This window comes from Cataglyphis hispanica, chromosome 18, assembly GCF_021464435.1.
Source record: "Cataglyphis hispanica isolate Lineage 1 chromosome 18, ULB_Chis1_1.0, whole genome shotgun sequence".
NCBI classification, from domain to species: Eukaryota; Metazoa; Arthropoda; class Insecta; order Hymenoptera; family Formicidae; genus Cataglyphis; species Cataglyphis hispanica.
The window spans coordinates 1,273,145-1,293,233 of NC_065971.1; the positions used below are offsets into that span (position 1 = coordinate 1,273,145).

Genomic DNA, 20,089 nt, shown 5'->3' on the forward strand with positions numbered 1-20,089 from the left:
CGCTCGAGCGGGATTCGTTTCGTTCAAAGCGTTCCGTGTGTGCGTATAGTTTTTGCGATTAATAAGGTTCTAAAAATGAATTTTATCTACGAAAAATTGTCGAGAGTGCCTCACAAATAATATATCGGACGTTGATCGTGGCGAGTTGTGGACATTCTCGGTTGAAAAGCGAGACTTGCAAGTGCATATATCGCGATTTCGATATAATCTGTGTGTGCGTGAGTATGTGTGTTCGATCAAAATTGTCTTTTTATATTTCCTGTTATCTCTTGGCCGAAAAATAAGTCGTACGATCATCGTTTCACAGGTATGATAATTTTTTATATAATTAATTGCATTGATTTTATCTTTTGAAATTGGAATAATCTTGACTCCAGAAGATGCAACTGCAAAATAAATTAATTTGTAACTATTGTGGTATATAATAATATTTTGAGACGTAATCTTAGTACTTTTGTCGTTAAATAGGAAATAAATCAAATTAATTTATGCATATTTAATAGATTTTATTAATAGATCACAAAAAGAATTATCTCATAAATTCCGCATATGTTCAATGATAAAATTGATTCTTTTCAGAATCAAAATTAAGCTCGAATATCTTAGATCCGACGCATCCGATTTGAAAATGTCTAATCCGAAAGTAAAAGGCATTGATACCTTGCGTCTGTGAACTCATTATATGCTATTGTAATTATGTGCCACCATCGTAATTTCAATATTGGCAAATTTTTTAACTTTTGCAAATGCAGAATAAATTAAAAATTTTCTTTGCGTGTTTCGCATTTTTTTCTCCCCAGTGATTGTATTTAAATACTCACAATTATCACAAGGTATGTGTACGTATTTATAATTTATTGCTCCGATATAATATTTTTTGCATTCCTTTTTATTATTATTAATAATATTTTTAAATTACTGACATATACGTGAATTAATCGTGATATTAATCGGTTCGTCGATAGAGGGAGCACTGCGCGGCCTAAAAAAAAAAGAAAAGGCGGCAACGCTATAGTATTTCATTCCATCTATGACCGTCACTAATATTGTACTTTACTAATATTGTTTTCGTTGTAAATAGTTTACCGTATATATTTGTTCGCCGTACATAATTATCGTACGTTATAATTAACACATTAATTTTGAAAAATGAAGAGATCGCCATTAAATACTCCACATGGTAGTCGAACGTACGGTGCAAGACATACGCCATACAATTGGAAATTAAACGAAAACGCGAATAATAGAGGTTATCAGTCCGTTAATAATAGTTATCAGCGTTTTTCTGTAAACAATGAATTGCAGGCTGGCGGGGATAATTTTATTCCTCTAAACGTTAGCACGCCGGTGACACAACACGAAAAGCACAATACTAATCGGTATAGCCCTGCGAATGGACGCAATAGCGCCAGTCCAGGTAGTGCGTGGTATAATAACAGGAATAACTATCACGCTACTTCAAGATCAAATTGTAATAATCGGTATTCTACTTACAAGCATTCTGGCAATCAATTCCATGGACAAAAAAGAAAGGTGAGATTCTTGATAGATTAAGAAGATTTTGCCAAACGATAGAGTATGTTTCATATAACGCAATATACATACAACATACATATATAATTAGTATATTAATAATTATTAGATATTATAAATCTTTATATTTATTTTTAGTGTTATAAAGGAATGCATAGACAAGCAAACATATCAGCATATATAGATATAAATTCCTTTTTGGAAGATCCTTGGGAAGATCTAGTCAAAAAATTTAATTCAAAAGAAATAAGCAAAAGTGAAACATCTAAGAATGAATCTCTATGCAGTTTAAAATTAGCAGATAATGATCTTGTAAAAAAATCTGAGAATAAATTTTCAAGAGATATAAACTTGGATGATTCACAGCGCAGTCAAGAGACTAAAAATGATCAGATTTGTATAGACATAAGTTTGGAAACAGAGAATACAGATCTCAGTCAAATATCAAATAATTCAATAAATTTGGAAACTGACGATATTTGCTCGAGTCAAGATTCATTAAATGAAAATTCATATAATATTAATAGCAACATTTGTGGAATCATAGAAGAGAAGGATAATACTCATTCAAATGCATTATTGACAGACATTGATCAGAAAAATATATAACAGTAAATAAAGAAGAACATTTATATTATGAAGAGAAATAATACTGGGCAAAAATACATGTAATAATTGTTGCTGTACAGATATTCATGAATTGTATATAGATATTGTATATAAGTACATCATAGAAAAAATTTAATGTATTAAAATTTTTTGAGATGCATTTTTTTGGAAACAGGTTAGAGTTGTGAAATTATATTCAAAATGTATGTGATGCACAGCAAGCTAACATTATCTTATAGATTATATATTTTCACAATTTGGCTGTGAAAAAAAGATGTATAAAAATGTATTATAGACTTATATAGTTATATGTGCAATTTTGTAGTACATATGAGTCCACTAAGAATACAAGAACTTGAGGAAACAGTAAACACCAATTTCTGACTAGTAGAACTGTGTTTAGTCTTATTAAAGAATCTTAAGACAGAATTATAAAAAAACACATTATAAAAAAAGCATATGAGATTTGAAATTTTATTAAAAAGTGTAGAATCTCTGTTCGCTTTTTAAATTCATCTTTTAAGCTATTAATTTTCAAAGTTTACTTAAAATATCAATTTTGATACTTGAACATAATAGGCCAATACTATTTTGGTATAAATATTAATTATAAATATTACATTAATTTTTTTTATTCTTATTTAGCAAGTTTGTAAATATATTCAGTATCAATCTTATGATTAATATTTACAAAATTTTCGTAAATTCTGGATTTATAAGTAAGCTACTTAACTTTATATTGGATATATCCATCTTTTTATATGAATATTTCGAATTTAAAATATATTATTTTCTCATTTAATATTAGAATATAATTAAAGTTAGTAATTTATATATAGTTATTATATATATATATATATATATATATATATATATATATATATAAATTAGCATTATTAACATAAGAAAAATCTGTAAATCTCTCTCTCTCTATCTCTGATATCTATTTACTTTGGAAACTCATATTATGTACTATGTATATATAATTGCAGAAATATATTTATAGCACTTCTCGAAAACAAACAAGTAAAATTTTGTGAGTACATTATAATTAAATATCACATTTAATTAAATTTTAACTAATTAATTTTTAGCAAATGCATTTTCATCATTAATTTTTAGAGTTGCCGTAGATTATTCAAGTGCATATATTGTGATACATATAGTTTATTCTAGTTTGAACAAGTATGAGTATCTTCACATAATTTAAATCTACTTTACATTGAAAAAAAAATGTTTTGTGTAATAAATTTATCTGATTTTAGGAAATTTATATGCATAAAAAATGAGCATCTATAGAATTGACATAAAATTTTTATTGTGGAATATGAAAATGACAAAGCAGATTTTTGTCTCAACTTATTGTAAGATATATAATTATTATGTTTATATTTGTACTATCTATTTTGTACTTATATTATTTATCTATACATATAAGTATAGATAAATACATAAAAACATAATTGCACATAACAAAATTTATATATTATGTATTATATCTTCATATATTATGTATCTACATAAATAAATTAGTAAATTAATCAAAGGTAACTCAATGCAAAACTGCATAATTTGATAAGATATTTAGATTTTTAGGTTTTATTTTAAACCTAATTCGTATTTGTAATTCGCAATATGTATTATTGCATATAAGCATAATACTATTACTATCATATGTGGAAGCACTACTGTACTTGTACAAGGTGATTAATTATTTTATATTATATTTTATTTTAGATATTAATTATACTTTTAAATTTTGCAATTGGAATGTATATTATTGATCTTAAATAAGTAGCATATGATCAATATTATCTTTATTAGATTAGATTATTAGTTATTTTTGGTCGGTTATAGATAACAATGAGTAGAACTTCTTTATACATTATATAATTGCTTTTAATAGTCTCTTAGATTTCAAAATGAAAATGAGTTACGCAACCAATTATAAATATTAATTTTTTAAATATTAAGATTAATGAAAAATTAATAATAGTTGCTAGAATTTTATTATCACTATCAATATTGAATTAACATGTGAATTAACATTTATCATATATATAAATACTTATATGTAAAATTTATGCTATGAAAATACTTTATTTATAAGAGAGAGAGAGAGAGAGAGAGAGAATAAATTTATGTAAAATATTTATAGGATTGAACAAACAGCATAAGGAAAATTTTAATTTTCTACTTATTTTTTGAAGGATTACTAATAATAAGGATAACTATTCGACAAGTGTACAAATAACGATCTGGTACAAAAATTTTTATAAGAAATTTAAGTTTTTTTATTCAAATTTATTTCGTAACTTATCAATTATCAATTATCTCTCTACGAAGTATGTAAATTAATTTTCCAAATATTTAATCATATGTAAACGATGTATACAAAATTGTGCATTAAACGTAAATACAAACAAAATAATGTTAATTTTGTATAACTATATAATTATATATTATAATGGCGAAAATATCAAGAGAATAATAAATTAAGTTTATATATATAAGTTAGAAATATTCATAATTAAAATCTGAGCATATATGTATCGATATTCACACGCACGGATATACACATACGTATATATTTGATATTAATAAAATTCGATTTATTTAATTTTTAGATTCTTAGATTTTTAGATTTTTAATCTATCAATGATTTGATTTCAATTATTGTTGACAGCTGATTAATTTGTCTATTAATTATTTGCAGTTTAAAGTATTATAACATTTAAAGCATTTACAGTGCATCCAATCATACACACATACACACACAAATAGCGTAACTATTAATTAAAAAAAAAAATAATGCAACTATTAAAATCAATGTATTTTAAAATTGTAAAGCTATAAAAACATAAAAATATCAGATATTTCTTCATGCAACGCTAAAATGTTATATAAATAGAAATTACAATACAGTATATTAAAATTACAATATGATAGTATTGAACGATATTTAAAAAATTAATTATTATTTGTGAAATAAATTTCAGGGATAAAAATAGATAATGTAATATTATTTGCGTCCGCTCTCTAAAAAATTTTTGATAAAAATTTAGTTTGAAAGAATACATATTATTAACAATAAGATATGGAATGGTAGAGTTTAAAAAAATAGAATAAATAGTAAATACTTTTATAATAAGTTTTTGCGCTAAGAAAGAATTCAGTTTAAATTTTAACATGAAATAATGCTGTATATCTATTTTTTTGTGTTGATTGTGAAAAAATATTTTTATGAATTTCTATTGTGTAATAATTATTTTCTTTCACTCTGGATTCGATTAGAAATATTTTGGCAAAATTATTTAGAGAAGCGCTGAAGAAATAGCGCTGGTGTAAATACATTTTTTAAGTACGATATGTCATTCGGTTTAGACGGTGGCAATATTAAAAGTGCATTAGCCTCAGGAGAGTTAAGTGTATTATCTTCTATACTGTAAGCTTTTGCAAATAAATCTTTTTCTGTTTTGTCCCATTTTAAATGTGTCCACGAATAAGTAGGACGCGAATTCTTCTTATGTTCATTCATTACCTGCAATTATAGCAACATTATAATGTATATCATTTATCTCTTTTCTCATTTTGAGTAGTCAAATCAAAGGCAATCTTACACAAGCTTGTATGATGGGTGCTTCCAAGTTATTGTGGGACAGCTGGTTCAAAAGAGGTAAAAGAAATAAATGTGCACCAATGAGAACCTTTCCCAGATTTCCCGGAAAACATAAGAAATACTTTTTTCTCCCGTCCAAGACGCATGTTGCATAAGTTGTTGATTTGCCGGGTTTTAAATTCACGCAATCTGTAGAATAGCAAATATAACAACTTTAAGAAACGTTGTTTGTTTTAATGTATTAATATTGAAAATAGGAAAATACCAAAATGTATAGTAGTCTTAAAAAATTGCTGTAAAATGAGCTTTAATCGATTTCTTCCATCCACAGAACCAGTTGTCACAAGTATATTCACTTTTTCTAAAGCTTTCTGGATTTTAAGTATTAATTTTAGCTCGCTAGAGAAATATTTATTTTATTAAGAGAATATTAAATATATTAAAATTTAATAAAAAAATATAAAATTTTATAAAATATAAAATATAAAATTAATAAAATTATATATATATATATATATATATATATATATATATATATATATAATTATATGATATAATAGAATAACACAAATATTCGTAAATTAAGTGGGAAATATATATTATAATACAGAATATTAAGAATCATAATAAATAGCAATAATACTCACTCATCATTTACAATTCCCAAATCCAAAGCATCGAAACCTTCCTGTTTTAATAATGTGATTAGAGTTGGTCTGTTGCCATCATACTTGTGTTTTGGACTTAAAATCTCCCCAGGGTCTCCTAACTCATTTCCAATGGACAATATACCTACAGGCTGATGTTTAATGACTACAATTTCATTGATATCACAAGATATCAAACGTTCTATTTCAGCTAATCCAATACATGTGTATTTCTTCAAAATTTTTTCTCCCATCTTTATCTTGTAACCAACAGGTCTTCATAAATACATAAACAAATAATTAGACGAATAAATCTATCTGGTGTTAAATATTTTAAAATTATATTAAAATGTATTAAGTTTTGTACCTAATATTTTCTCCTACTTTTGGTTGAGTTATTATTTCGATTTCTTCCTGGATATCTTCTATTGACGAATTGTTATTAGCAGTTCTAAGCACTATAATCGAATAAAAAAATTAATAATTAATAATAATTTTTTATAGTAATTTTATCAATATTATCAATATTATTACATATTATTTTTGCATCTTTAATTTTTACGACTGCTGTTGCTCCTATAATTAAATAGAAAAAGAAATTGTTAATTTTTTATCATAAGCAGATAAATATAATTAACTTATTATAATTGGGAATTACCATTGGGAATAGGTGTTCCAGTTTTTACTGATACACATACGTCAGATGTCAATGAAAACTGAAACAGTTTTATAGCTATAATTTATGATATAATTTGTTATATGTAATTTAATATAATTATTATGTGTAATTTACCATCACTTACTATAGTTTTTGCTTCTATCTTCTTCTTATTTTTTTCATCTGCTATTATTGCATATCCATATTTGGCAGAAGTTCTAACTGAAGGCACGTTGCATTTGGCATGTATATCTTCTAATGATACTCGACCATAAGCATTTTGCACACTCACACATTCAGACTCTATTTTTTCATTGCTTTGCATTATTATATCACGTATTGTATTTTGTGCATCTATTACCTAAAATACATCAAATTTTCTGCTACGATTAGTTGTGTTTTTTATATTTTTCTGTATAAAAAAAAAATTATTTATATTTTTATCACATAATTTCTACTCTAATTGTATATATATATATATATATATATATATATATATATATATATATATATATATAATCTACTATTTAACTATTTTTATGACAAAAGACATTTTGTTATACTTCTATTGGAGATTTAATGCCATAAGTTGTTTTATTCCGTGTTAATTCTACTATTTGCAGTATCAATTCTTCATATTTTTGTAAACATATTATTGCAACTTCTGGTGAACCAAAAATATTAAGAATAAGCGTTTTCTTTCGTATTCCACATGCAACTCTAAAAATTATATACTTATTATTTATTATATGTATATACATATATTTATAATATTTAGTAACTTCTAAAACTATAAGATTAATAAAAGTAAAAAGTAAAAACTTTTACCGATTAAATTTATGTTTTAGTTTCAGTTCTAGTTTTGATATAAATGTTGTGATGTTTGTGAAAACATTTTTATCCTTAACTATTTGACTGGCATCAAATATAACAGTATATTCAATATTACTAGTGACGATAATAACATCAACTTCATTTTTATCGCATGAAGACATTAAATATTTCTGTATTATATAAATATATGATAAATTATAATATAATATAAATTATAATATAACAATACAATAATACAAAAAAAATATTTAAAATATTTAGCTACCATTAATGTATCTTTCTTATTTGGCAGAGATAAGATATCATTTTCTGTTTTTATCTCAAATTTAGTTTTCTTTTTTATGTGATGATATAATTCGATTGGAGGCATATATTCTTCTAAATTGCATACTGTATAATTAATTAATAGAATTATTATATAATATAACAAGAGAGAGAGAAAGAGAGAGGAAGGGAGAGAGAACGCACACTATGATATAAATATGTGATAAAACTCACATTAAATACTATATATTAAGATTATTAATAATTCAAAAATGCAAGAAATATAATTACCCAATGTGCATGTGATTATGATAATTCTCGAATTTTTTATTAAAGTAAATTTTATTAATATATATATTTTAAAACTATATAATATATATATTCCATAATAAAAATATATGTTATAGTACATACCGACTACAAGGCGAAATGTAAAAGTCATTTCAACTTCTAACACCTTATTGCGTTCCAATATGATCGCACTACAGGATTTTTACTGTTCCAGTCGTGCGTGTTTGGCTTCAAATATCCGCCGCCTGAGTTCTTGAGTTTATTTTGACTAGTCTTTAAAGTAGTCAACAGAAATCGTAACGTATCGAACAGATGTTATTTATTTATTTTTTTTTTTTAGGGTTTCTCAATATCAAAATTGTTTCAAATGTGTATCGTGCTGATTATTCGCAAAGTATTTATTATAAGCTTGCTAGCAAAAATATGACAAGTATGGTATAAAAATATGGTATTTCATTTATTGTTGATGGCTAATTGTGTAATAATTATTAGCACGTATAGTGCATTAAAAAGTAGCTATTAGCTAAAATAATGCATTTTATTAAAACAAAATATATTTATATTTTAAACTTACAAAATCATTACAATAATATCAATATCATAACAATAGACTAAAATTATCGCTACAACATTATATATTTCGGAAAGTGAGTTTCGCAAAAATTATTTTTTTCTCTGTGAAATTTTGTATTTTTTCTAGAAACTAATTTTTATTAGTAAAAATATAAAAATATACATAATAACTTTTAAAATATAAATTATTTTAAAGTAATAACATTTTCTCGTACAAATTAAAATTATTAGAAATAAAATAAATAATATATATTACTTTAATAATAATAATAATAATAATTCTATTTAAGCTTTAAAAAAATATATCCATTATTGTAAAATATGCGCAAACTCTCGCTAGTGAATTTAATGAAAAATATCTTGGCAGAATTATCTTGAGCCAACAAATATCGTTGTTATAAATGCATCAGGTAATAACTTTGACATTTCCATTGTTCGAGATGGCAATCTTAAAAGTGCATTAGTGTTATGGTTATAGTGATTTGATATGTTGTGAATCCAGGGGTATGTATTTTCCTTGTTCCATTTTAAAGACGTCCAAACATATTTAGGACGCGAATACAGTTCGGGTGCTAATTGTATCTATAATATTATAGCAATATCATAGCAACATACATATATTATATATCTCATTTTAAAGTATGTAAAGAATATCTTACACGAGATACCACTAAGGGCCATTCTTTGTGAAAGCAGCGTGAAACATTAAGAAGAGGTAACAAAAATAAATGCGCAGCAATGGGAACAATCGCCGAGTTTTTTGATAAACATAAAAAATGTTTCGTTGTGGAGTTAAATGTGCATGTTGCATATGTTGTCGATCTTCCTGGTTTCATATTTACGGCACCTGAAAGAAAGTATAAAATATTCTAAAAAAATATATCTTTCAATACATAAATGATCTGATGATTAATAAAAAGAAAAAAACAAATACCAAAATGTAACACGGCATTGAAATGTCCTCGTAAAATGGGCTTCAATAAATCTTTATCTTTCGCAGCACCTATTATCACAATTATATTCACTTTTTCTAAAATTTCTTCGAGTTTGCCTATTATGCTTATTATGCTGCAAAAATATTTGTTTTATTAAATATTGATCATTAAAATATATAATAGAGTAATGAAAATATTCATTATTTGTAAATCAGATGAAGATTATATCATGCATTATAGTGTGTACATTAAACATTAAAATAAATATTAATTTACTCACTTATCTTTCGCAATTCCTAAATTCAAAGCATTGAAACCATGTTGTTTTAATAATGTGATTAGAATTAATTTGCTGCTATCATAAATGTGTCCTGGTTTTAAAATCCTGCCAGGTTTTTCTAACTCATCTCCAATGGACAATATACCTATAGACTGATGTTTAATGACTGCAACTTTATCAATACCACAACATGTCAATATTCCTATGTCCGCTGCCCCAATACACGTATTTTTATTCAAAATTGGTTCTTCTATCTTTACCTCGCAACCAATAGGTCTTTAGAAATACATAAAAAAATAAAACAAATAAATTAAACAAATAAATCTACTTGGTGTGTGTGACAAAATATATTGTAAAAATATATCAAAATGTAAAAGTTTTGTACTTAATATTTTCTTCTTCTTTTGGATGACTTAGTATTTCGATTTCTTCTTGCTCGCAATATTCTTTATTATCAGTATTATCATATTTTTTAATTACTTTTTTTGTATTCTTAATTTCTATTACTGCTGTTGCTCCTATAATCGAAGAAACAATAATTAGTAACAATTTTTTATTATAAACAAATAAGTATGTGATTTACAAATATAATGTTTACTATCGGGAATAGGTGCTCCAATGTTTACCATTACACATGTGCCAGGTTGTATCGACTGAAACAGTTTTGTTTTATAGGCCTAGTTTATGATATATGTATAATATTTATTATCACTTACTGTAATTCCTGGTTCTAATATCTTCTTTGTTTTTTTTTCATCATTTACTATTATTGCAAATCCCTGTTTAGCAGAAACTCTAACTGATGGCACGTTACATTTGGAATATATGTTTTCGAATAATATTTTGCCATAAGCATCATGTACACTCACATATTCAGGAATTATTAGGCTCTTTCTGTGATGTCTGAGTTCTCTAGCTACTATACTACCTATTGTAAGTATTGCTTGTGGTACAGTAACTGTAGAAGATGAAGTTATTTTATATGCATTTATTAGCCAATCGATTTTTTCCTGTAAGAAAATTTTTTAATTACAATTTATAAAATTTTTTTCTTATGAAATCTTTGTTTAATTAATTTCAATGTAGGATATACTTTACCAGAGACAAGCTAGGTATATTGCATGCAGAAGATTTATTAGAATTAATTGTGTTAACCTGCATTATTTTTTGTGCAATTTGCAATATTTTTTCTTTGTGTGTTCTTAAACACATTGTTGCCATTAAACACATGCCAAACATATTAAGAATAAATGTATTATTTCGTATTCCACATACAGCTCTGAAAACATATTATGTATTTTTAAACGTTGTAATTTTATGAACTATTGGATAAATAAAAATGAAATCTTACTGAGAAAGTACGTCCCTTAATTGAACTTCTAGTTCTAATATATCTGGTGTTATATCTTTATAAATAATTTTACAATGATTAATAGCTACTTTAGTTGCCATACACACAATATTTTCTTCTGCAGATTTACACTTCGTATGCTCACCAATGATTATAACAATGTTTGCTTTATTTGCATCGCATAAAGATTCTAAATATTTCTACATAACATATCAATGTAAAAAATTATAATATTAATAGAACAAAGAAATTTCTTTGTTATCTCGGAATATCTTTGTAATTTTAATAATTACCTGTATTTGATATAGATTACATGGTGTATAATGAACATCATTTATATATCCTTCTAGATCATCAGATATGATCTCTTTCATTAGGTGGACATAATGTTTTAATTTATCCTTGTCACCTACTGTATTAATAATTATAATAGAATTAAAAAACAGTATTTAAAAAAAAAACAAAAAATAAGAATTATATGATAAAAATCTTTATACACAAAAGATTTATTACTATTAATCCAAGATACATATACATATATAATGTGTAATTACATTTAATTTTCAAATATGTATATGACTGATAAGATATTTTCTTGGAATTTTATATTAAAATAGATTTTATCATAATTTTCTTAAAATTTACGTTTTTCATATATTTCGTAATAAGATATATATTACATACCAACTATAATAAAAAATGTAATAACTTTTGTTGACATCTTGTTGCGCCCTTATATGATGCAAGATTTTTACTGTTCGTATCTTCGTTTGTATATATGATCTCAACCATTCGTCATCCGTAGTCCTTCAAATTGTCAACGGAAACGGAACTTATCGATGAGAAACTGTTTATATTTATTTTTTACGAAGTATTAATAATAATAGACTGTAATCAATAATCAATAATGTCAATTTTGTTTTGAATGTATAATGTGTGGCATACTTCTTGCTACTTGTTTTGATAAGAGTTTTGTCGAGAATATATTTTCTGCAGGCAAAACTTTCTGCTACAAGTTTTTGGTAACGAAAACGCGGCAAATATAATTCAAAATATATCGTATCATATTATCGATTGAACTACAATTGAAATCGAATCGAAAATATGTGACCTCTTTATTTTTAACTGTATATATATTTTATTAATACAGTTTTGCAACAAATTGACTACAGGAGCCTAGCAGATCCGCCAAATACTATTTTATAATCGTTTAAACAATTTCAAATAATTTGATATATAATAAAATAATCAAAATTTATATATATAAATAATATATAAATATTATTATATAAAATTGATTTAATAAAATAATATAATATGATAATAATATAACTAAAATATTACATTAACAAAAGGGTTAACATACTTATATTTCAATATAGTTACAAAACAAATCTAAAGTTATATAGTACATACTTTTGTTATACCTACATAATAAAATTTTATATATGATTGAAAATAATTGAAAAATGTTTTAAATGCTTTTGCAAATACATTTGTAAGCGATTGACTTTAAATTTTTATTTTAGTTTTCTTTTAAAATTTTAATTAATTTTTTTCTTTTTTTATCTTTAGATTTCTACTTCAGATTTTAAAAATAAATATGCGCATTTTATTTTTTGTTCATTGATATTATATTTTGACCTTCATTCTTTCTATAACTACATATAGGCCAAGAATATGCCTGCATAGTATACAATTTTTATATTGTATTAAATACACTTTACATTTCGTAACATCACCATTATCATAAAAATGGTATAACGCTCGAGAATATATAATAATATTTCATCTTCCTCACATCAAAAAATATGTCAATATATCTCTCTGACATTTAATACATTAGATCATTGGTCCCACATATGGGTCTACAAATATATAATATTTGCAATATATATTATGACATCTACAACTTAAACATTACGCTCTTCTGGCATTTTATCATCTGTGCTGGTATTTTTTAACTTAAAAGAAAAGGGAGAGAAATAATTCCCCTCTCTTTTTCTCTCTCCAAAAACAGAAGTCATCTTATACTTTGTTCTTAAAGTCAGGTACATCTCAAATAAACTCGGTAATCTGTAATCATTTGTTTTTGTAGAATAGCAATTTTTTATATTTTATAAAATGTAATTGTTTGTTGTGATATTTTTAAAGGTCTTCAGTTTAACAATTTTATTACTGTTACAGTGATAATCCGAAAAATTCATCATTAATAGACCCGAAACTAAAGTTAAATATAAAAGAGTCATAATATTGATATGTTTATATGATATTTAACTGAATCGTTGTATAATTTTTTTTTCCCCAATATAATTGAAAATTTTCAGCTGTCATAATCTTTAAAGATGTTACTTGCATATATTGCGAACTCTACTTTCTTTCTCTCTCTATTAATATGTAAAAAAATTTATTAGAGAGTATATATATATATATATATATATAAATACACACACACACTCACACACACACACACACACACACACACACACACACACACACACACACACACACACACACACACACACACATATACATATATATATATATATATATAAACATAGAGTAACTATATATTTGTATATTTTCTCTCTATATTACTTTTAACATATAAAAATATAGTTTATTCATTAATATGAGAAAAAAATACTTTTTTTTTCATATTAATAGTAATCAATATAAGAAAATACATATAAGAAAATGTAATACATATAAGAAAATTATTTCAAAATTAATAGTTGACAATATATGCTAACTAATCCTTAGGATTATGACAATTGATAACGAAGTTTTAATTTTTATGAATATTTTGATAAACATGTTTTTTATATATACAGTAAAAAAATTATTCGTAACAACATTGGGAATCAAATATCTTCGAATGATTCGCAACATTGTCTAAGGATATGAATAATATTTTTAAAGAACATAAATTTTATGAAAAATATGAAGTTTGACTTCCAATTTTTCAAATTGTAAATTCATTAATTAAAAATTTATTTTTTAATTAATCATCGATTATGATTAGGATTGTAAATATTTAAGAATTTTTTGTATATTGATTCAAGCCTAAGATTATTAGAGCATATAGAATTAAAATTACCGTGATAAGCGTACAAATAATATTGCTATCAAATTTACAAGAAATAAGTTATACTATCGATGTACTGCGCAGCAAAAAATGCCATGATATTAAGAATCCCAATGATATTCTTAAGAAATTTCGTCGTTCGTTTTATACGAAGAAGGTCGCATTTTTGCATCACATTTAAGTAAGATTCGTATGCAACGACTATAAAGACCATAGTTATAAACACGCTTCGTAAAAGCTCTTGGAAATAGCGTTACGATTGAGAAGGTTTCTTGCGTCTTCCGAATAAATTACTCAACACGGAACTTCGCTTGTAATCACGATCTTTACGATTGCCGCCTGAGCTTTGTTCGCTTTCTGATCCGCTCTCTGACGTTCTTCTGCCATCTACCACTGTGATGTTCGTAGGAGATGTTTGCGGAGCCGCTGGTGGAGCGACATAAGGCGGCAACGATGTCGGTCTACCGGTGAAAGTATTATTTTGTTGCTGTATACCCTAAAAAATATAAATCTATTACTCGGACTTATAAACGAAAGAGAGCGAAATTTATCCTGATGTCACTATGATAGCTTCTCACTATGTAGCAATCTTATATAATTTAATTTAAATATAATATAATATAAAAATCCTTTTCTTAGAACAATATTTTCTTATAAAGTATCTATCTTGGAAGAAATTTAAGAATTTTTATAATAATAATTGTATGTGTGTGGGGGTTTATTTCACAAAAAAAATATAAATTGCTTTAAATTATTCACAAGTATATAATTTAGTTCAATTAATGTTTTAAAAAAACTTACTTGTCTAATATTTACTGGTACATTCCCATATGCTGTAACAAAAGAAAAACAGAATTAAGAAATTTTTATTATATTAAATTGGCATCATAAATTGATGCAACATTTGCACAATTCAGCTATATTGTTATTATACACTAAATAGCTATTTACAATTGTTATTGGCGATCGTGTAAATTGTAGAGTTAGAAAATTAAAGTGCAGATACCACAATGCATAATAAATTATAATTTTGTGCTTATAAATAATTAGTAAAAATCTGTTAATATTTTAAAAGATACAAATGTCTATGTATACCGGTTAAAAATATATGTGTACAAATGTGTAATTGATAATTTTTACATTGCTTTAGCATTTTACATTCCTGGCTAAGCATTTTAGTAAATAAAAAAAAAAATTTCATAAAATACAGATGAATAACGAAAACAAGTGTCAATATAGAATGGTTGCATGCGACTTTTTCACATTATCGATCTTTCTGCAGATCATCGAATGTGAGTGTTTCGTAATGACTGACCAAGATGCTGAGGAATGTTCCACTGAGTCATTCTAGTCGGCGGAGGGGCACTCAATGGCAATGGAGGTGCTAATTCTACAAAATGATGATGAATGTTCATGTGTCCATGAATATCGAGTAGAATCTTCCTAAACCTCTTGAATCTTTCAAATTATATTACATACACGTACCTTGATGTTGTGGAGGAAGATCCACGCTACTTTGTCTGTGCCATGTCGGTGGCTCGTTCGATGAGTACTGGCCAGATCCATTGTGATTTAACGTTGCACTGCGCTGTTGATAAACGGGTCTTCCTTGTTGCAAATGGTGTTCCACATCTATACATTTTTTTAATATTGATATGTAAGAGAATGAGAGATAAATTACAATAAATGTAAAGAGATTATTAAAGACAAGAAAAATTAAGTGATGTGTGCAAAAATTAAATTTTATCTTAAAAAAAAAAAATCAATTTTAATTGTATCTAAAAATTGAGATTCGTTATATATTTTTTTGAGATAATTTTAAATCAAACGTACCATTACGTTTATATTGCATCATATTTTCCGAACTCGGTGTTCTCATAGGAATAGGTGGAGGAGCGCCTCGCGGCGGTATGGGTGGTTTATCGGTTTCCACCATTGCGGAATTGTGTTGATATTGATCCCACTGAGCCGCTAGTTGCTCCTGTTGCATCAGTTGCTGCTGTTGTTGCGCGAGCAGTTGCTGTTGCCTATGCATCTGCAGAAATTCGGTTTGAGTTTGCGGTATCTCGGATCTCTGCGATGCGAGGAAAGCATCGACATTCTGCGCGTCATTGCGCCGCTGCTGATTCTGCCGATGTGTCTGCAGGAACTCTACTTGCACAGTGCTTGACGAGTGTTGATTCGGCGACGTGGGATCACGCCTAATCACAGAGTTCTTACGCTCCATCTCCGGTGTAGAAACGCGGCTACTTCCGGTCGACACGTTATCGTCCATGTGATCTAATCCCGAGTTCTGCAACCTCTCCAAACCTTCTTGCTGCATTTGGATTTGAGGAATAAAAAATATATGGATCGTATAGTTTCATAAAATAATAAAAAAAAAGAAAAAATTAAAATAATAAAAAATGATATAAAAGGAATTAAAATAATAATATTCTAAAAATTTATATATAAAAATGGTAAATTAATTTATTTATCGCACACCTTCTGAGACTCGTCGTAGCTTAAGAGCTGCAGACTTGGCGGCAGTTTCGCGTGAAACGAAATTTTGTTGACCCAGTCTTCCATCTCTTGTTGACTCGGTGCTAAAAACAAAAATTCCGAGCCGTCCGTACACTTTAACCGAAACACGTTTTTCTTCTTCGTGTAGTCGTCCGCTTTCTCACATATGGCATTGAAAATTGTTATCGGAGCAGTAGCCGCTTTGCTCAATGAAAAATCTTCCACGTCCTTGAAGAAACACAGCAGTTGCCCGCATAGCACTGCAATGGCCGAGAAAGAAAAATATATTTGCAAATGCGAAAAGCTTGAAATGAAAGTCGTCTATTTAATTTTATAAATGATTAAGTACCGGTGTAATACTGCTTCCACGATCGAACGGCTGCCTTTTTACCGGCGCTTTGAAGCTCGTGCTTTCGTTCAAGAAAACCTTGAATTTCGACCGGTCGCAATGCGTCCATATTCTCCATTCGCTGTAATTTTCTGAAACTTTGCGTTCTTCGTCTAGTCGTGAAACTCGGGGTCCGCTTTGGTTTCTTGGTATCCACTTTCATGCTTTCAGCCCGTTTAATGTCCGAAGTAGCTGAAAAAAAAAAAACAATTAATAAATCATAAAATATTTTTATTAACAAGAAAGAGTGCAAATTATTTTTTCATATAAAAATTACATACCCCGTCTTAATTTTTCGCCGAATACGTGTGATATACCATGAGATTTGGGAGATGTCGCAGGTTCTGCTGTTTCGGAAATAGCACCCTTCAGCGGAGATAATCTGATAGATAGAAACAATAGCATTTGTAAAACATTAATTATTTCAGATATTTCAACCTGGTATTTAGTCTTGAATTAAATTTGAATTTTTACTCACATATTTACAGATTCATGCTCATCGACAGAGCCGTTAACTTCATCATGCTGCGCGCGATGAGAATTATCTAATAATCGCCTACGTTCCTCTTCGCGTTTTCGCTCTTCGGTTATCCTTTGCACCTCTTTACGTTTTCGTTCTTCAATCCGCTCGCGTTCTGCGCGCTCTTTCTCCGCTTGGCGCGCGGCCATTTCCGCTTCTTGTTGTTTTTGGAAGGCTTTTTCCAGCTGTGCAAGTATTCATAACATTAAACAGACACATATAAAACATTTAGTAATAATTGCTAAAATAATTTCTTTTTTTTATCATATATAATAGCAAAATCTTACCATTGTTATTCGATTAAGCGCGCTGAATCTCTCTTCCTGCGCTTCTATAGTCTTCTGGAAATCCTCATGTTTCCTAATCAACTCTTCCACTTGCGAAATACTATCTCCCAATTTTTCGTCATATAGCATTGGCTCCCTGTTGACTATCCAATTCTCCAAAGTTTCGGCGTCCCTCTTAAATAGCTGTGTATCCAAATTCTGTTCGTAAATGAATTTCCGCTGCTGCCATGTGTCCTTCAAGATCTGTTGGCGCTGCTGCAACACTGATATCTTGTCTTCAATCTCTTTCCCCAGAAAATGTCCCTGTTCGATCAACTTTTGCCCGATTCGGTAGAACTTTTCGAAGGTCTCCTCGCGAGTATCAATCTCCGACTTGTACTCGTTGTGCCTGGAAATCAGCGCCTCGGCGCCAGGAACATCACACGCTAATTCCGGCGCCGTTACCTTGGCTACCATCTCATTTATCCAGGATATCAGATCCCTGTACTCGCCCAGATAGGCTTGCAGTTGTTCCGCCTGAGCGAGTTTACTTCGTCTCTGTGCTGCCTTTTCCAATAGTTCGGTCCATGCCGCTTCTGCTTCTTGATGTTTCACATCAATATGTACACGCGCGTCTGGAAATAGTTCGATTAACCTGACTGCTTCCTCCGTCAAGCACTCTACTTGCTCCTTCACAGCTGCCAGATCAGTCTCGAATCCTTGATGCTTTCTCACCAGTGCTTGAATGGTTTCTAAATCGTGGCCATAGCCGTCCGAGCTGAGAGCCACTTCTTTTTCCTGTATCCAAGAGATAGTCTCATCGGCCGTCCTATCGAACATATGAACTTGTTTGGCGCCCGCCAACGCGTCTTGTCGAGCGTGTGCTAATTCCTTCAAATCTTCCCATTGTTGCTTAGTTTCTTCGATTTTAAGAGATATCTTGTTTTTCTCCGGATTGTTCTGCTCTATTAATTTTTGACCCTCATCAAGTACAGCCGATACACGGCCTTCGCTTGTTGTCAAGCCGGCTAAGAAATTGTCGAATATCTGAATCAGCAGTTCCACATGTTCTACATCGCGGCCATAGTCCTCCGATGCAGCAACCTGGCCATGTTTAATATTATATAACGTTTAATAATTATGTTTTAATATTAATTATAATAATTATAAATATAAATATTTATATACATGTATATACATATATAAAATTAGTTATAATTATCTTTGAATTTACCGTTGTTTGGTCTCCGATCCATTCAATCACTTCATCCGCTTGTCTGATAAATTTGTAAAACTTTTCGCTTTCTGATAATCTCTGCAACCGATATTCTTTCAAGTTTTGCAGTTCTTTGAATTTAGTCTCGATATCTGCCTGTTTCTGAGCGATATTTTTGCTGTCGAAATGATGCCGCTCGATTAAACCCTGTGATAGCTTCTTCAAGTTATCGATTGTGCTCTCGAAACCGGACAAGTCGCGTTCGATGCCTTCTAATTTTTTTAGCAGAGACTGCACGGAGTCTTCGTCCTTGCCGTAATCAGCTGATGTTAATTGCGGATGTTTTTCTCTAATCCATTGTTCAGCTTCCGCGGCTTCGGCATAAAACTATACATAAAATATAATTTCGTCACATAAAGAAATCATACATTTCTCTTTTTATGATTATTAATTAAATTTTTAAAATTATTAAAATTACATTTGTGCATTATTTTTTTATATTACAGTTTATAATA

General features: G+C 28.0%; 4 protein-coding genes across 8 annotated transcripts in view; 1 reads left to right on the forward strand and 3 right to left on the reverse strand.

Moving 5' to 3' along the window:
- The first annotated feature begins 1,027 nt into the window (after positions 1-1,027).
- On the forward strand, positions 1,028-2,957 carry LOC126856341 (GATA zinc finger domain-containing protein 15-like). Its single transcript, XM_050604767.1, has 2 exons — positions 1,028-1,533; positions 1,672-2,957. The coding sequence occupies exons 1-2, from the start codon at positions 1,150-1,152 to the stop codon at positions 2,140-2,142; spliced, it is 855 nt and encodes a 284-aa protein (XP_050460724.1). The 5' UTR covers positions 1,028-1,149; the 3' UTR covers positions 2,143-2,957.
- A 70-nt stretch (positions 2,958-3,027) lies between these two features.
- LOC126856338 (gephyrin-like) lies at positions 3,028-8,718 on the reverse strand. The gene is made up of 12 exons (XM_050604754.1): positions 8,579-8,718; positions 8,166-8,290; positions 7,895-8,070; positions 7,630-7,786; positions 7,212-7,427; positions 7,067-7,124; positions 6,943-6,984; positions 6,776-6,866; positions 6,409-6,684; positions 6,027-6,160; positions 5,763-5,950; positions 3,028-5,683 (listed from the first exon to the last, which is right to left on the reverse strand). The coding sequence occupies exons 1-12, from the start codon at positions 8,604-8,606 to the stop codon at positions 5,453-5,455; spliced, it is 1,722 nt and encodes a 573-aa protein (XP_050460711.1). The 5' UTR covers positions 8,607-8,718; the 3' UTR covers positions 3,028-5,452.
- Positions 8,719-9,116: 398 nt separating this feature from the next.
- On the reverse strand, positions 9,117-13,065 carry LOC126856337 (gephyrin-like). Of its 2 annotated transcripts, none has more exons than XM_050604753.1 (11): positions 12,279-13,065; positions 11,888-12,006; positions 11,595-11,794; positions 11,399-11,522; positions 10,960-11,253; positions 10,842-10,896; positions 10,629-10,761; positions 10,244-10,519; positions 9,963-10,096; positions 9,688-9,875; positions 9,117-9,610 (listed from the first exon to the last, which is right to left on the reverse strand). In XM_050604753.1, exons 1-11 carry the CDS (start codon positions 12,313-12,315, stop codon positions 9,398-9,400), a joined length of 1,773 nt encoding a protein of 590 aa, XP_050460710.1. In that variant the 5' UTR covers positions 12,316-13,065; the 3' UTR covers positions 9,117-9,397. The 2 variants fall into 2 exon arrangements, with proteins under 2 accessions (XP_050460710.1, XP_050460709.1); XM_050604752.1 differs by having other exon boundaries at positions 9,118-9,610; positions 11,342-11,522.
- Positions 13,066-13,204: 139 nt separating this feature from the next.
- The window catches only part of LOC126856334 (spectrin beta chain, non-erythrocytic 5), a 63,092-nt gene continuing 56,207 nt past the window's right edge, over positions 13,205-20,089 (reverse strand). For 3 of the 4 annotated variants that reach the window (XM_050604747.1, XM_050604745.1, XM_050604744.1), the window contains 11 exons: positions 19,593-19,961; positions 18,380-19,462; positions 18,051-18,277; positions 17,854-17,954; positions 17,534-17,764; positions 17,167-17,444; positions 16,516-16,999; positions 16,168-16,314; positions 15,998-16,072; positions 15,484-15,515; positions 13,205-15,178 (listed from right to left, as the gene is read on the reverse strand). In XM_050604747.1, coding sequence (XP_050460704.1) covers positions 14,936-15,178; positions 15,484-15,515; positions 15,998-16,072; positions 16,168-16,314; positions 16,516-16,999; positions 17,167-17,444; positions 17,534-17,764; positions 17,854-17,954; positions 18,051-18,277; positions 18,380-19,462; positions 19,593-19,961 — 3,270 coding nt within the window. In that variant the 3' untranslated portion in view covers positions 13,205-14,935. The remainder of the gene's footprint in view (positions 15,179-15,483; positions 15,516-15,997; positions 16,073-16,167; positions 16,315-16,515; positions 17,000-17,166; positions 17,445-17,533; positions 17,765-17,853; positions 17,955-18,050; positions 18,278-18,379; positions 19,463-19,592; positions 19,962-20,089) is intronic. The other variant, XM_050604746.1, reaches the window with a different exon arrangement.

What these genes read in the sequence shown, in the direction of transcription:
- LOC126856338 (XM_050604754.1), bottom strand. Translation starts at nt 8,606, where the DNA reads ATGACTTTTACATTTCGCCTTGTAGTCG. An exon ending in TGGAACACCTATTCCCAATG is followed by an intron (nt 6,985 to 7,066) that starts GTAATTCCCAAT and finishes ATTTAATTATAG; the next exon opens with GAGCAACAGCAGTCGTAAAA. An exon ending in AAAGTAGGAGAAAATATTAG is followed by an intron (nt 6,685 to 6,775) that starts GTACAAAACTTA and finishes GTATTTATGAAG; the next exon opens with ACCTGTTGGTTACAAGATAA.
- LOC126856337 (XM_050604752.1), bottom strand. Translation starts at nt 12,315, where the DNA reads ATGTCAACAAAAGTTATTACATTTTTTATTATAGTTG. An exon ending in TTAAGGGACGTACTTTCTCA is followed by an intron (nt 11,523 to 11,594) that starts GTAAGATTTCAT and finishes ATATGTTTTCAG; the next exon opens with AGCTGTATGTGGAATACGAA. An exon ending in AAAGAAGAAGAAAATATTAA is followed by an intron (nt 10,520 to 10,628) that starts GTACAAAACTTT and finishes GTATTTCTAAAG; the next exon opens with ACCTATTGGTTGCGAGGTAA.
- LOC126856341 (XM_050604767.1), top strand. Translation starts at nt 1,150, where the DNA reads ATGAAGAGATCGCCATTAAATACTCCACATGGTAGTCGAACGTACGGT. An exon ending in TCCATGGACAAAAAAGAAAG is followed by an intron (nt 1,534 to 1,671) that starts GTGAGATTCTTG and finishes ATTTATTTTTAG; the next exon opens with TGTTATAAAGGAATGCATAG.